Genomic DNA, 15,229 nt, shown 5'->3' with positions numbered 1-15,229 from the left:
CTCCAGTAACCCAATGATTTATTTCCTAATCAAGTTCATTTGACATGAATTAAGGACCCATCTTTTTCACATTACACTAAGAAATAAATAGTATATCCAACCATTAACTGCCATTTATCCAAAAAGCTTTGACAAAACAAAATACAGTGATTAAGCTATCAACATGATTTACAATGCAATCATTTGAAATTAAAGTATTAATATATTGCCTATTTCTATACATTTTAAGTCCCCTATGATCTGGGAACACTTCATTGTTAAAACTATTTCAAGTGGTTAATCAACCATTTCAAAAGTCAAGGTGCCATTATGATGCAATATTTTGTTACATAGCCCAACAACTGCCCCAGATTTCAATCACTGAATTAAGTTTTGTCGATGTATAATTTTCCCTCAGCGCTCTTCACGAGGCAGAGCAGCGATATAGCTTACAATGCATAAAAGAGTCTAATTTATTGAACATTATAACGAACAGCAGTTTGTGTACAGTATTTTTGTAGTTAAGCAATGAGATCATGAGCAAGGGAGGAAATGTTCAGTCTCCTGTAATGGAACAGCAATCCTTTAGTGAACGGGCACCTTTGTCTGGCTTCTCCCCAGCAACACATGGCACATATAATGCCACATCCAACACATGGTTCCCAAATCAGGAGGAAGCCCAATCTCGTCGCAGCCCAACATCCTTGTCAGTGGCTTAGTGTTTCATCGTCACAAAGCTGCAAAAGGTCTCTCTCCTGTCCTGACAGAACGTCTCTATACGTGACCTGGAGGACTGCATTTGTTGACTTTTCAGTATAGGTATATACCGGGTGGAGAAAAAAACCCTCCTCGCAATAAAAGAAGGCCCAAGAATGCAGGTCCATTGCGGTCCTGGAGGTCTCCCCTCCTGACACAGAGGGACAAATATACGCCATAACATTTGATCTAACCTCCACAGTTGTAAAAGTGACTGCTCTGTTCGGTCCTGTGTGGTTAAAACGCATTTAGACCCGAGGACGCTTTTTTGTGTCATCTTAGCTTTTAACCAGTTTTAACCATTATTAGCTATTGAGAAATAGCAGATCTACAACCTGATAGTGCGGCACTGAGTGCCGCACTACAAGCTTGAAGATGTGCTATTTTTGAGAATTTGTGAAAACATGTGCAAATCTTTGAATATATATTCCAACGTTTTTAACTCATAACTTTGCTTCTGTGCAGGGGTCCCTGGAACAACACACTTTCAGATGGGGGTCGATAGTCACTTACATATCATTTTTGGGGACATGACATGAAATAGTTTGAGAACCATTGCTATAGAAACATAGGTTTTTGCGGAAAACTGTCAGGATTTAGAAGACATTGTATAATCAGGTCCTCAGGTCTTAATGTTAACCGAATAACCAACCTGAGAAATCACATGCAGGTGATCTTTCACCTGGTTTTGACGATGATCATCATACAGACAGTACATACAGAACAGATACAGGGCAGACCGGAGCAGGTGATTTCCTATTGGGTTCGAGTCTGGCATTCAAACTCTGAGAAATGATCTTTAAAGGTATATTCAGTGATTTCACTCAAAAAACCTTAGGTTTTGTTTTTGGCTGGGACCTAAGCCTTTCATCCAATCAGGATAGAGAGCCAAAAACGAAACCTAAGGTTTTTTGACCACCAGGGGTTAACTGGGGACAGGGAGGAACTCCTTATATGGTCAGCACACTCTATAGTAGAGAGGATTATCACAACAAAACAAAAAAATAAGTGATATTTGAATTAAGTGAAATCACTGAATATACCTTTAATGCCGGTAATCCGGTATATAACTTTCCCAAATGTCGAGGAAAATATTTGCCCCGTCCTGACACTTTGTTGTTAGTATACAAAGATATTGAGCATCGTGGTTGACACACACACACACACACACACACACACACACACACACACGTGGGAATACGTTTTCCACAAATACTGAAATAGGGCCTTTGGGCAATTTAATGCAATCTTCAAAGTAAAAGTGAATTACACAAATTCAAGTTGACTTTCATATTTCTTTGCACATTTTTCCCATTCATACATTACACAGCTCGATGTTTAAGAGTTTTTCAACAGTTCTACTTCTCCATTACATTAGTTTTGGCTATATGTTCAGACTTAGCCACGATATAGCTATAATTTTTATATACACTATGTATAGACTTTGCATAGATACACAGTAATAAAACATTATTACTATGCATTACATCAAATCAATGTTACCCATTAACTTGTTAAAGATATGCTTCTGAAGCCACAGTGACAAAATGTGTTTTGGATTTACGAGCCAAATTAAAGCTGCTATAAGCATTAATATGTCAAATTGTAATGACCTTTTCTTTTTTTGGTAGTCAGACAGCCAGCAATGGGTAGAACGCTCCCCCCACAAATGTAGTCTCTGTGACACATCTAGGGGCCACAATCTGCATTCAAAGATGTTCCTAGAAGCGTTGTCATTGGTCGGAAAAAACCCGGTCACAATGACTAACCAATCAGAAAGCAGACAGGCAAATCGACCAATGACAAAGCTTCTAGGAAAATCTTTGAATGCAGATTGCAGCCCCTAGATGTGTCAGAGACTTTGTTGGCTGTCTGAATCTCAAAAAAGAAAAAAAGAAAGGTCATTAAAATGTTGACATATTATTGCTTATAGCAGCTTTAAGACTTTACCACTGTCTTGCGAGAAGAAGAACGACAAAAGTACTCATTCCGAGCAACCATCATCACAACATTGTCTACATAAATACTGCCACTTTTGGTTATGCAGAATGTGATTTCACGGGTCAGTTTCTAAAACAAATCAAAAGGGCTTTTTTCCCCCTCTTTTTAAACAATGTTTTCACAGTTATTAGCTGAACTCTGATATCAGCAGACATAATTTGGGGACAAAACGTGAACTGCCCAAACAAATTATAATGCTAAATACCCTATAAAACTAGGGCAGCTTTGAGAGAAAGTCCATGCAACGTTAAAATCCTCAATTTACGCCTACATATCAGAGCTATGGGTCCTGGACTAGGATAAATATGGGCCATGTTGTAAGATAATTCACACTTTTTGACTTAGTAAATGTATTATTTACATAATGTCATTGAGTCTAATTTGAGCACATAAAACAGGTAAGATTCATTTGAGTTATTGTTAAGCTACTTATTTCTAAACAGCAAGCAGAAAAAACGGATACCATTCAGTGGGAATAGCTAGGTGAAGTCTAATAAGTCAAGTGACAAACGAAACGAGTCACTGTCACTGTGCCCACTTCATCAGTACAAATCTTTGCTTGTTGAGAATTTTTAAGCCTTTTAAAATGTCTCTTTTTCCTGATAGCAGAGCTGTCCATTCACAGTCAAGTGTGCATAGACCAATATTGAAGCAGGTTTGTCAACTACTTAAACCTGATTCACAAATATTCCACTCAACTACATGCTCGATGTTCAGCGTTTGGGCCTTGAATCAATAAAGGGTTGAAAATTAGTGAATTCTTATCACACAAGAAAATCATTGATTTAACAACAATTGCTATATTATGGTCACATACCTTCTTTTTCTAGAAAACTACTGCACATAAAAATATATCCTCTCTTGACATTCGCAACAATCTTGCTGCTCATATGATAATGTGCAAACCAGGTAAAAGATTTCAAAGCATTATAAAGTTACGAAATCAAAAGGAAATTAGCTCACATTGAAACTACCAAAATTAAATGAAGGAACTGCTACAATATTCCCAACAGTCAATCTACCTTACGCTCTCAGTGTTGTTCTTCACCATGATCCTGTATATTTAGCAAAATGCCAACATTACCTATTGAAATTAGAATGTTTCTGTCTGTCATTTTGCTTGGAAACTTGCAAAAAGAAAATGTGAAAATGTTTAGTTTTGTGACTGCCAAACTAGCCATACTTGCTAGTAATATTGTACAGAGTTGTTTGTGACTTAAGAAAACCTTCAATATCTGTTAAACGTTAAAGCCAACTGACCAAGTACCATAAGGAGAAAATGAACAACAATAAGACAGTAAGGATTAACACATGAGGATCTCATGATGCTGCAATGTACCAATGATTTAAAGACAAGGAATTGGAGACTATTTGACAGTTAGTGTTGCACGTTGGCTGTGACGTTGCAATGAACTCTGTCACTGTACTTAACGAAGGAGCTGCAAGTGATATATTTTGGTCTTTTGTTAGAAAGTTAAAGGGTGTTATATTCTCAAAGAAATCATTGCTATAGCTAGTCACACTGAAATGGAATTCAGATTGTTTAAGATTACGTTTTGTTCGTATCCGGGATTGTAGCTTAAATAGCTCTGCTTTTGATAGGTTAATCCTCAGTGTAAAGAGTCCAATTAATTAGTCCACGATTGCTTCTGTGACAAAACGAAAAAGAGAGCAAATAGAAAATAAAAGCTTCATGGATTAGAAACTTTTTATCTTCAAAGTGATGCATGTTTATCACTTGTAAGTTCCGGTTTATTCTTTGTTTAGAAAGGTTGAAAATTAACCTTCAATTGTCTGAAACCCTCCATTCAGTCGTGTTCAGTAACATGGATCTTCCTGTCTCTGTAATAAGCAGAACATATTGTTTTTAGGTGGTAAACCAATTTCCAATCCAATTAGTCCTTCGTTAGTTATTTTGCATGGCTGTGTTGTTGAAGATATGCACGGCTTAACGTCGGGAAAGTTACACGACTGACCCACCCAGGTGATGGCAATAATATTAATGACCGTAGTCTTTACCGTGCAACAGGAAAACTCCTGTCGGGCGGTCGTTAAAAGTTGATTTCTCCCTCTCTCATTTCCTCGTATTTCTAGTTTATTTAAATAATGTCGTGCATAGCCTACTGCAGGCCTAGTTGACTGATTTAGAAGACATTTTGAAAGTTTTGCTTATGAAATGATCCATTATTTATATGGAGAAATGCATCTCAATGGGTGAGAAGGACAGCTTGACGTGTCTCTTCGTTGCTAACATGTCTATTGAACAAGGACAGGGTGGGCTAGGGCCTTAGCGAAAGGGCTAATTAGAAGAGTTTTTCCAGCTTATTATTTTCATGTGGAGACCCCCGTTACTGAACAAACACTATAGCAATGATTACTATGGGAATACAGATCTATTGAACACAATTTAACACAAGATTTAACAAATAAAAATAGAAAACTGCATGGATGTAATATAGCATCACACTATTAGTATTATGAAGTCACAGAGTGCTGTGGATTTGGGAAATGATAATGTTAGGGGAAAGAAACATGTTCCGCTCAACAAGCACAAATATGATTTTCTCTCCTTAAAATATAAGCTGTAGAGTAGACAGTTAAGTGCATACTAGGTGAGACAAGGTGGCACTCCCAAGGTTATTGAAGTTGCTGCGATTAGGACAGACAACCCATTAGGATCGGGATGGGCCGGGGGGAAGGGGCGGCAGTCACACAGTCGGGAAGTGAGAGTACAATAAAGTGTCAGTGAACTCCTGCCGTTTGAATCGAGGAATTGATGTGGAAGGCCAAGCATGGGGCGATACATCCTACTGCGTTTGAAAACACAAAGCAATGAACCACCTTCAACCTGGCATCCCCCTAGTAGGCTAGGAAATAGCAGATCTACAAGCTCACAACGTGTAGATCGGCAATTTTCTCTCTCGCTCGACGACACCGATGGGACGACGGAGTATAAAACAGGCTTGTAGTGGTTAAAGGAGCTGTGCGTCGAGTCTGCCTCTCTGCGTGGTCTTAGCCATCCGTTTAAAGTAGCAGAAAACAGACTCCCTACCCAGGTGGAACAGTAGTGTTGCCCCGAGCCTTACAAACAGACAGGAAGACTCAGAAGGCTGGCGGCTTGGCTGCATGCATGGACATGGGCTCCTCCTCCAGGCCGTGTCGCTCCTGCTCTCTCCATCATGCACCTCCTCCTCCTCCATTCTGCTGTTTTACTCCTGGCCGAAGCCTTCCGTCTCCTCGATGGCAAACATCAGCTTCTCCTTCAGCTGCTCGTAGCTCTTGTAAGGAGGAAGGTCCAGGCGGTTAAAGCTGGACGTCGACAAACGGCGAGAGAGAGAAATTTGATTTGCATTTTAGTTATTTGATGAAAGCAGATTATGTCTTTAACGCGTAAAAGGAGTGTGCATGATCTACAAATACCAAATCAAACGAGGAGGCTCTAAAGTGGTTGAGGATCCTAGAGAAATCCTACATTTAAATGAATTTTAATAGAAAGAGTAATCCACAACTTTACCATGTGTGACTTCTTGGAAGCCAGTTCTCTTTGCCCACTTTCTCAATGCAGAACTTCTGGGGGCCATTGCTCCCTGTAGGAATTATAATAGAAATAAATACATTTACGCGCACGCGCACACAGAGAGAGTATATTAAATGTATTATATTACTAATAACATATTTATAGATAACCTAGAAAGGTTTGGGGAAATTGCAAGTGTGGTTGGTGGGTTGTTGCCATCAGGACCGGTGAATTTGCTGGGAAAGATTGTGTTTAAAATTTTTAAGTTGAATAGACATCCATAACTCATTTTTAGAGTGGTGCAACCACTCCAAGGAACAGCAATGTCCGTGTTCACCTATGTGTTCACCTATGTGGCCATGAGCACCAGTATATGACTACCAGTAGGGGCGCTGTTGTGCCAGAAACAGAGAGATAGTATTAGTGCTGCACTGTTGCCTGCTAATATTATATATGTGTGTGTGTGTGTGTGTGTGTGTGTGTGTGTGTGTGAGAGTGAGAGAGTGAGAGTGTGTGTGTGTGTGTGTGTGTGTGTGTGTGTGTGTGTGTGTGTGTGTGTGAGAGAGAGAGTGAGTGAGAGAGTGAGTGAGTGAGTGAGTGAGTGAGTGAGTGAGTGAGTGAGTGAGTGAGTGAGTGAGTGAGTGAGTGAGTGAGAGTGAGAGTGAGAGGGAGAGGGAGAGGGAGAGGGAGAGGGAGAGGGAGAGGGAGAGAGAGAGAGAGAGAGAGAGAGAGAGGAGGGGGGAGAGGGAGTTGCACCACTCAGTTCACACAGGTGTGATTTTTTTGGGACATCCCACTCAATTTGCAAGACAATGACATTGTCACATGACTCCCGAGATAAGGTGTTAACAACTTTGGATGAGATTGGTCCAAACGGTATGTTTCTGCAAAAATACAATAATTTGTGGCAACCCCTATGGGTCAAAGTGAAATTGCTATTGGCAAATCAATGATTAATGATTTAAGATCAAGTGAGAAAACCTTTCTGCTTTAATATGAAGGTGTGTGTGTGTGTGTGTGTGTGTGTGTGTGTGTGTGTGTGTGTGTGTGTGTGTGTGTGTTTTCCAAAAACATACCCATAAGGTCAGCAAAGCCACCCATAGGAAGTCTGCAGGTTCCAGTGACAAATTGCAGCAATCTCATCCTTTTCTCATTGTCCATCTCCTTGACAAACTGGGAACATAATTTCATATTAATTCTAGCTAAGCACAGCTTGAGCATGTACAGTCACAAATCAGTGTTAGAAGGGTGATGAGGAAAGTGATGCTTTTATCTTGTCAAAGCTATAGGCAACGTATACTAATTTTGTTTTAATAAATCCTATGAAAACTGTTTGTCCCTTTGTCCCCCACAGCATATTAAAACACAATCCATGCTAGTACATTAACAGAAATGCAGACCAGGTGCCAGCGTTTCTATTGTAAAAATAAATAAAAACGCAAAATTACGTCCTGGCATAGTGGGTTATAGTGCTTAAAACATAACCTGTCGTTCCTTGGCTTGGATTGGGTTAATTGTCAATAATTCATGTTCTATAATGAAAAAGTAAAATTCCCCAATAGGATGTCTCTCTGTGTACACATATAAAGGAAAAACCCCACACTAATGTAAAGTTATACAAATATGTATTACTGGCCTAATGCTACAGATACAGACTATTACCAACTTGTAAACGTGTTAAGCTACAAGTATTGTGAGGTGAGGCCAAAAGTATCTGCCAAAAGGTGTCAATGTTAGCCAAGTGGTTCATTTTCAACAGTAGCCAAATGTCACAAAGGCGTGATATTGAGGCGTGCCAATGTGCGTGCGTGCCAATGTGCCAATGAGAACACGACAGTTCTCAAAGGGTGTGTAGCATTTAGGCGGCGCAAGCACCGACTAGTCAACACTATTGTCAACGCTTGCAGTGGCAAAAAACTACTTTCTGGCCTTGACAGCCCATAATTTCAAACAGAAAAGTTTGATTGCATTCAATTATGTTAAATGACATTAAACTCACTTTGACATTCAATTTGCAATTCACTTTATGCAAGCGCATACCCTCTATTGCTTAAAGGAAAAAAAATGTTTTTGTTTTTTCAACCAAGGTTCATGTTTTAGGTTGTAAGTAAAAGATGAGTGGGGCAACCACTCCCCATGTCTGTCCGTATGTTTAGGGTACCAACATGGGGCGCGGTTGCACCACTCGCTTCAGACAGGTGTGATTTTATTTATTTGCTGCTTTTCTTTCATTTGAACGATTTTAGCTATTTTTGATAGGGGGGCGGGGCATTCGAACATAGGGCTAAATGTCTTCTTTTATTATTCTTTTACAAACAAATGAAACAATTATGGTGATTTATTTTTTTAAATAATGTACTATAGTCCTACTACAAGAAATTACATTTGTCCACAAAAGATCACAGGATCTATTGAATGTGAAGGGGGAGGTGACAAATTAATATTGAGCCTACAACACACAGTATGGCACCCCCCCAATACTTAAAACACCTAATCTAAAACATGAACCTTGGTTGGTAAAAAAACTAAGTTGTCCTTTAAGTCAGTTGTCCTTTAAGTCAGTATACTAAAGTTGTTTTATAGTCCAGCAGCCGAGGTGGACGGTGGGAATTTTTTTTATTGGCCAAAAATATTGTCTATATACATACATTCATGAATCCACTTGCTGACCGGCTGTTAGTATTGAGAAATGTATTTTATAGGGGTTTCTTGTGACCCTACCATTAACATCCCATGGCAGGCAAAAAAAATCATTTTGCTTTAAGTAGCATGTGACATGTCAAACTAGGGGATTTTCATGATTCTGAATCCATTCCAAGCATTAGTTTTGCACAAAATACACTCCCTGGGCTAAAAACAGCCATAGCCACTTGCCCAAAATGTGCTGACCCCACCTTGTCATGACGCGTGCGTGTGCATGTACCAGTACGAACCTGCCAGAACCAGAGGATCTGCTTGCTGCTGCGGGCGTAATGTCTGTAGATGGAGTTCCTCTGCCAGTCCACCAGGTCTATCTCCTGCATCCCACACAGCATCACCTGTGGAGGAAGAGAACGTGACGTCAACACTACTGGAAGTAATAGAGCGTCGCAGTCCAGCCCCCTTCGAGGGCACCGGAAGGCAATTTCCCATATTTGTTTTTCCCATAAACGTTTCAGAAAGTATTTAAAGACCTTTAAGCCTCAGACAAAGCCAACTCCAGTGTTTCCTGGAGGAAAAAGCTTTGGCATGGTGCTGGGCACAGGGGCGACCTTCTGGCGCACGGCTTTCTGGCGTGCGGCAACATTTTTTCTTTTTTTTGCAGCTAAGCATGGTGCTATTTTTTGTAGCTTTCCTTTATATTTTTTATGGAGGGACAGACAGTAGGCTGACAGGAAATGGGGAGAGAGATGGGGGGGAAGACATGCAGTAAGGGCCGTCGGGATCGGGAGTCGAACCTGTGGCACACTGCCAGACTGGATTACCAGCAAAGGTGCCTGGACCACAGTGAATGCTTTTAACTCAAATATTTGCTTCTTCTACAACATAGAACAACATATTTTCAGACAGGGGTCGGTGGCCAAATACATATCATTCTGGGGGTCCTTGAAAGCTACGTACCTCTAGCTCTTTGGCATCAAAGTACTGAAGGTACTGCTGAGGCAGAACTTCATTGAAGCCTTCGAAGAAAGCTTGCGTCTGCTCCTCCACTCCTCTGGATAATCTCCACTCTGCGACCAATCTGCATGCATACAGACAATTCATTAACCATTGCACATCCAGCAACTATAGCAGATCTACAAGCTCACAAGGTGGTCAATTCATTAGTTGATTTAAAACCACCGTCTGTGTGGTGCAGCATATATGATTATGAACTTGGCGTCTTGAGGCCGATTCTCTTTGAAAAGGTCATTTTAGATAAGATGCTGTATAGTAGGTATGATGTTAAGCATGGGATTGTCTAACCACTTCAACCCCAGCATTCATATTCTGGGAGGAACATCAGCCCAAAATAGTCAATCTACAAGCTCACAACGCGAAACGATGAGACACATTTTTGTAGAGGGGGAAAGAACTGTCCAGGTACAGTAAGTTACTCAGGTCCGTTTTACTAATAAGTATAGAGTTTAATGGGTTATATGCACACAGAATAACTCTTCCTACTTCCGGGCCCCTTTCAAAGCACCGGTATATTAAATGGAGGTAAAGTCACCAACGTCATTCTTGCTATCACACAATTCCAGACGGCAGATTCGTCGCACCATGGGAGCCAAACTGTACCCGGAAGTTCGGCAGAATGCACTGGAGTCAAGGAGAGCTTTAGTGAGAGCTCAGCTCAGTGACCAGCTCATGAACAAACACTATTTCTGAATGACTGAGATCTTTTGTAAAGCAATCACGTCTGTCAAATAACAGAAGACATGTAATACATTATTGTCTGCTGTGTTGCGTTTCGATGTGTACACTGTGTAGTTTTATAGAGGTATCTAAAGGGCAAAACGTACGTTCTGAACGTGCTGAGTATCGCGAGACTGTCCACCGTTTCCTGTCTGGCAGCCAAATCTCGCGATACCCCCGAAACAGAAACGATACCTGCTGCCGTTTAAATCCTCAAATAAAATGATGTACTGTGCACTCTGTGCACATCGAAAAGCAAGTGATTAGAAAACAACCTGTGATATGTCTTCTTTTATATGCCTGAACCGATTATATGACACAGGTCTCAATGGTTCATGAATAATGTTTGTTATGAGCTGGTCAAGCTTGCTCCATTCACTGCCTTGTATTCATGTAACTTCCAGTGCGAGATTTGGCCCCCATGAAAGTGTCATGGCGCAGCACTGTCACGTGACCATGTCACTTCCTTCTCTAATCTTCCTTGGCCCCTTCCCCACTTCCTTCACAGGTGTTACCGATTATACCAATTAAGGCTCTGTTCCATTTAGTGTGCAGTGGTTCTCATTATTTTAAAGGACCCGTTCCATTTGTACACACACCCGTACGGCCCGGGGCCATTTGGAACCCACTCAAGGACACTTTGAGACCCAAGGGTGTAGCAGAGTGTTTCCAGTGAGCCAACTCTATTTGACCAGAATGGAACAGAGCCTGTGAAGGAAGTAGGGAGGACGCCCAAGTTGGCGTGTGTGCATGATATAGCCCAATGGTTAAGAGTATCAGCATGCATTAAAACCATTTCTTTTGGGAGAGGTAGATGGGTTGAGAGCAGATTGTACCTGATGTACTCCTCCTTGTTCTCCTCCGTGACGAGAACGTTCCCTCCATCAGGCTTCAGCTCATGGGTGGTCACCTCCCCCAGGATCTCCTTGTCTACGGAGAAGAACATCTCCAGGCCACACTCCTCAATGTTGTTATCTCTGCAAAACAGAGGACGTCATTGGAACAACATGGTGCCGTCGGTTATTCCATATCGTTGCTGTTGGGAGGAAACCACCTAACTCCATTTTTGGAAGTTTTTGTTTTGTTTATACAATCAGTGCTATTGAACACCCTTTACGGTTGTGTGTTGGTTAAATAAAATGTTTATTGCACCAATAAAAAGTAGTAAAAAGCGCTTGGGACAAAACCTCTCAACTCCATTGGACCCTCAAACTGTCTATAATGACAATTATTGACAATAATATAAAGTCACAACACCAACTTCGATGAGGCAGTATTGCTTTGTTTTCAAAATATAAGGTTTTCTGTGTGGAGTTTGCAAGTTCTCCCCGTGTCCCCTAGGGTAGGAAACCTCACAAAAAACATGCAGTAATCCTAGTCTCTAAACTGCCTCCCCCTGGCCAGCCGGGGTGCCTGATGGAGGGGAGAGGAACTGTCAGGTGTAAAGGAGCAACTTGGACACTCATGCATGAAGGAAGCATGAGTTCAAGTCCGTTGCTCTCCCCAGGTTGGCGGAGGGTGTGTAGAGCCCAGGATCACATTAGATAATTGACACACAGGGGTGAAATATGGGTTACAAAATTGTGGGATAAAGAAATAATTCAAGAAAAAATACAAGAAAGAAATGTATTTTTTCATTTGCTTTGGAGTTAGGTGGTGTCTTCCCGGCAGCAGAGATAGCGAACTACCACCACCATCATCAACCCAGTTCTATTCTCATTCACCATCGGTATGCAACACTAGGGCACTAACACGTATAAATCAGGCTTTGGCCTACAATGGCCATCATCGGCTTAAATTTATTGTGGATTTGTTATCCCTTAAATCACAGTGCCATGTTAAATTACTTCAGTACACAGTAGCTGCACCCTATAAATGCCCCAGACGTACTTGATCCACATGAGGGAGTTGTAGAATTCTGGGTCTACGGACTCCAGGTCTTTGAGAGCAAGGGGTTTGTTCAGGATACGTTTGTAGAAGGGAAGCGAAAAACCCGTGTCGATGAACTTTCCATGGAACAGCGCCTAAGAATGGACAGTGCAAGACATCTTAAGTTTGTGATCACTCAACATGTAATTGGTCAATAACATGATAGGTAGATTGCAATGATAGTTTTCCATTTTTGCTTAAAACAAGTTAACCATGTGTGATAAACCTAAGGTAAAGTTGAGGACTGCTCAAAACAGCTGTAGTTTAGATTTCATAAATAGTTTTTTTGTTGTTGTTTTGTACAAGTATTTGGCCATTATTATTGACTACCACTTTCACCCTCCAATGAAAATAATACTGGGCAGAGACATAAGTTAATAGCACTGGCAGACTCTTCACATACTAGAGCATGTCTGAAATACGTGTCAGAGCTGAAATAAATGCTTAAATATGTAGCTAGTTGTAATGTTAGAGACCACAGAAGTGAACCTTTCAAGCCTGTTTTCTCAAATCGCTGTTTTGAAAAAAACAATGGCAGTCCCTCAGTCAAATTTGGTCACATATGAGCCACTCTAATTAGCAGCAGCCATCAGCCAGCTGTGATAAGACAAGACATGACAAAAAGTATACCATTGCAATGAAGCGTCCAATGAACTTGAAGTACTTGAGGTGGTCAGGGTTGATGTAGGAGGCCGGGTTGATCTGCAGACAGTAGTTGTCCTTGCCGGCGTACTCAAACAGACAGTACATGGGATTGAGCACTTCATGAGACAGCAGGAAGAACCATTCTCTGTAAAAGACAGGCCAGAGTAAATAAAATAGAAACATTGTGCCGATTTGTGATAGTAGCACATCATATCCGCGTGGTGGCCAAATAAAAGCATCCTATGAGCGCAATAATGCACCTTTAAGTCATCTATAAAGTACACTGGAACCCACCTATGCTTTCTATGGCATAGGCAGCTCCCGGCAGGATCCGCCGGGAGAATCTAGACACAGCTGCGAGACATGAGACCAATTAATTAGAGCGACAGTCAATTTAACAAAGGTGCAGACGTTCAGAAATCAGCAGTGATCAACGTTTGCGCTACTGTATGCCGAATTGAAGTGGACTCTGCCACTGACTTGCTGTACTATACTTTTTTTAATTATTAATTATGAATATACCTGGCAACTCCGCCATAGTCCAAGCCTTCCTCTCCAGGGAAAATTATCCACAATCTCCGTCTCAGATCTTGTGGATGAAAGCTCATGATCTTTCAACAGACAAGAAACACGGTGGGAAATGATTTCAATGAACATTTCAACTTGTAAAACAGTGAAAACTGATGCGTTTTGGAATCCCTCAGCCACAGCCTCGTTGGCTAATAGTTTACTGCGTCGGTTGGAAACTGGTGTGGTGTTAGGTATAGGTATACGGATTTCAAAAAGCTCTGCAGAAGCATTGGGAGCACCCCCTAGTGGTCTGTTTGCACACTCAAATATTGGATATGTATAGGTATGGTTGAAAACCAAAATAATTGATAAGAGAATTTTCAATGGATTCTGTCAAACGTTTAGGACGAAAACATTTCTGTGCAAAGTAACGAAGATTTATTTTTTACTTATAATAACATATGACAGTATAATACAAGCTTGCAGAAACTCACTTGCTGGAAGGAATCCTCAAACAAGGTTTTGCGAGTGACTGTGATCTTTATGTGCTGGGGCATGGACAGTTGCTATGAGGTAGAAGCACAGGGAATGAGAGAGAGAAAAAGACAGGCATGAAAAACGCGTGTAAAATATACTGTACACACGATTGAGACATACAGTGTGCGTTCGGAAATGCGCACCGGGAATGTGGTCTGTTTGTTGAGTTTGGTGGGCGGTGACATCACAGAGTGCGTTCAGTGCGTTCAGTGTGCTTTATTTATTTGTCGAGAGGACATCCTCACGTGTACAATGGGCATCGTACCGGCAGTTCAAACAAAAAGTAAGGAGACTCACACTTCTTCTGCCATATTACCCATTAACTAAGAAAGCAATTATACATACAGGTACACAGTGTTGTTTTCGTCGACTAAAACCAAGACGAAAAATGTTCGACCAGTATAAGTCATTTTACACTTTGGTTGCATGTTGAAAATAGCAGATCTACAAGCACACAAGCTTGTAGATCGGCTATTTTCAGCAAGTTTAACCACTCAGTCAACGGTATCAAGGCCCACCAAAATACATTTTAGTCGACAGGTGACTAAAATGACTAAAACTAAATGAAAACTATTCAAGAGACTAAACTAAACTAAAATCTAAATTTGCTGCCAAAAACACTGCAATGTAATTTCAGGACCCCCCTTGAAAAAAAGAGATGCTACATCTCAAGGGGTTATTCCTAATAAAATAATGGAAATCGGCAACAGATATGTTGACATCATTGTTTGTGCGAGTTGTTCAGATGACACTTACCTGACACCAGAATCGGAAGTACTGGACTTTGGCTTTGAAGTCCCTGACATAGGTGATCTGGGGGCCGTTCTCACTGTTGGAAATGACCAAAAATGAGTATTATGTACTTCAATGTGTACTTATATTAACGCAAATATAATCTCACACCCTGAAATGTTAACGTAACATAATAAATAAAGTGCTTTAACTACACAATTATTTTAAAAAATCACACCCGTGTGA

At 40.8% G+C, this 15,229-nt stretch overlaps 1 protein-coding gene across 1 annotated transcript in view; it reads right to left on the bottom strand.

The window, feature by feature from the left end:
* Window position 1: 1 nt before the first annotated feature.
* LOC310863560 (E3 ubiquitin-protein ligase Itchy-like) overlaps window positions 2-15,229 on the bottom strand; it is a 42,030-nt gene continuing 26,802 nt past the window's right edge. Inside the window, exons 14-25 of the mRNA XM_083771993.1 lie at window positions 15,008-15,080; window positions 14,209-14,280; window positions 13,727-13,815; window positions 13,190-13,349; window positions 12,521-12,654; window positions 11,467-11,607; window positions 9,854-9,974; window positions 9,187-9,291; window positions 7,330-7,426; window positions 6,251-6,323; window positions 1,779-6,045; window positions 2-1,532 (exon numbers count right to left, since the gene is read on the bottom strand). Of these exons, the coding sequence (XP_083628119.1) occupies window positions 5,946-6,045; window positions 6,251-6,323; window positions 7,330-7,426; window positions 9,187-9,291; window positions 9,854-9,974; window positions 11,467-11,607; window positions 12,521-12,654; window positions 13,190-13,349; window positions 13,727-13,815; window positions 14,209-14,280; window positions 15,008-15,080 (1,165 nt within the window). The 3' untranslated portion in view covers window positions 2-1,532; window positions 1,779-5,945. The remainder of the gene's footprint in view (window positions 1,533-1,778; window positions 6,046-6,250; window positions 6,324-7,329; window positions 7,427-9,186; window positions 9,292-9,853; window positions 9,975-11,466; window positions 11,608-12,520; window positions 12,655-13,189; window positions 13,350-13,726; window positions 13,816-14,208; window positions 14,281-15,007; window positions 15,081-15,229) is intronic.

Source organism: Protomyctophum parallelum (assembly GCF_964188405.1).
Source record: "Protomyctophum parallelum genome assembly, chromosome: 8".
Classification (NCBI taxonomy): domain Eukaryota; kingdom Metazoa; phylum Chordata; class Actinopteri; order Myctophiformes; family Myctophidae; genus Protomyctophum; species Protomyctophum parallelum.
Note: the sequence above shows the minus strand (reverse complement) of the source record. Positions and strands in the feature narration are given on the sequence as shown.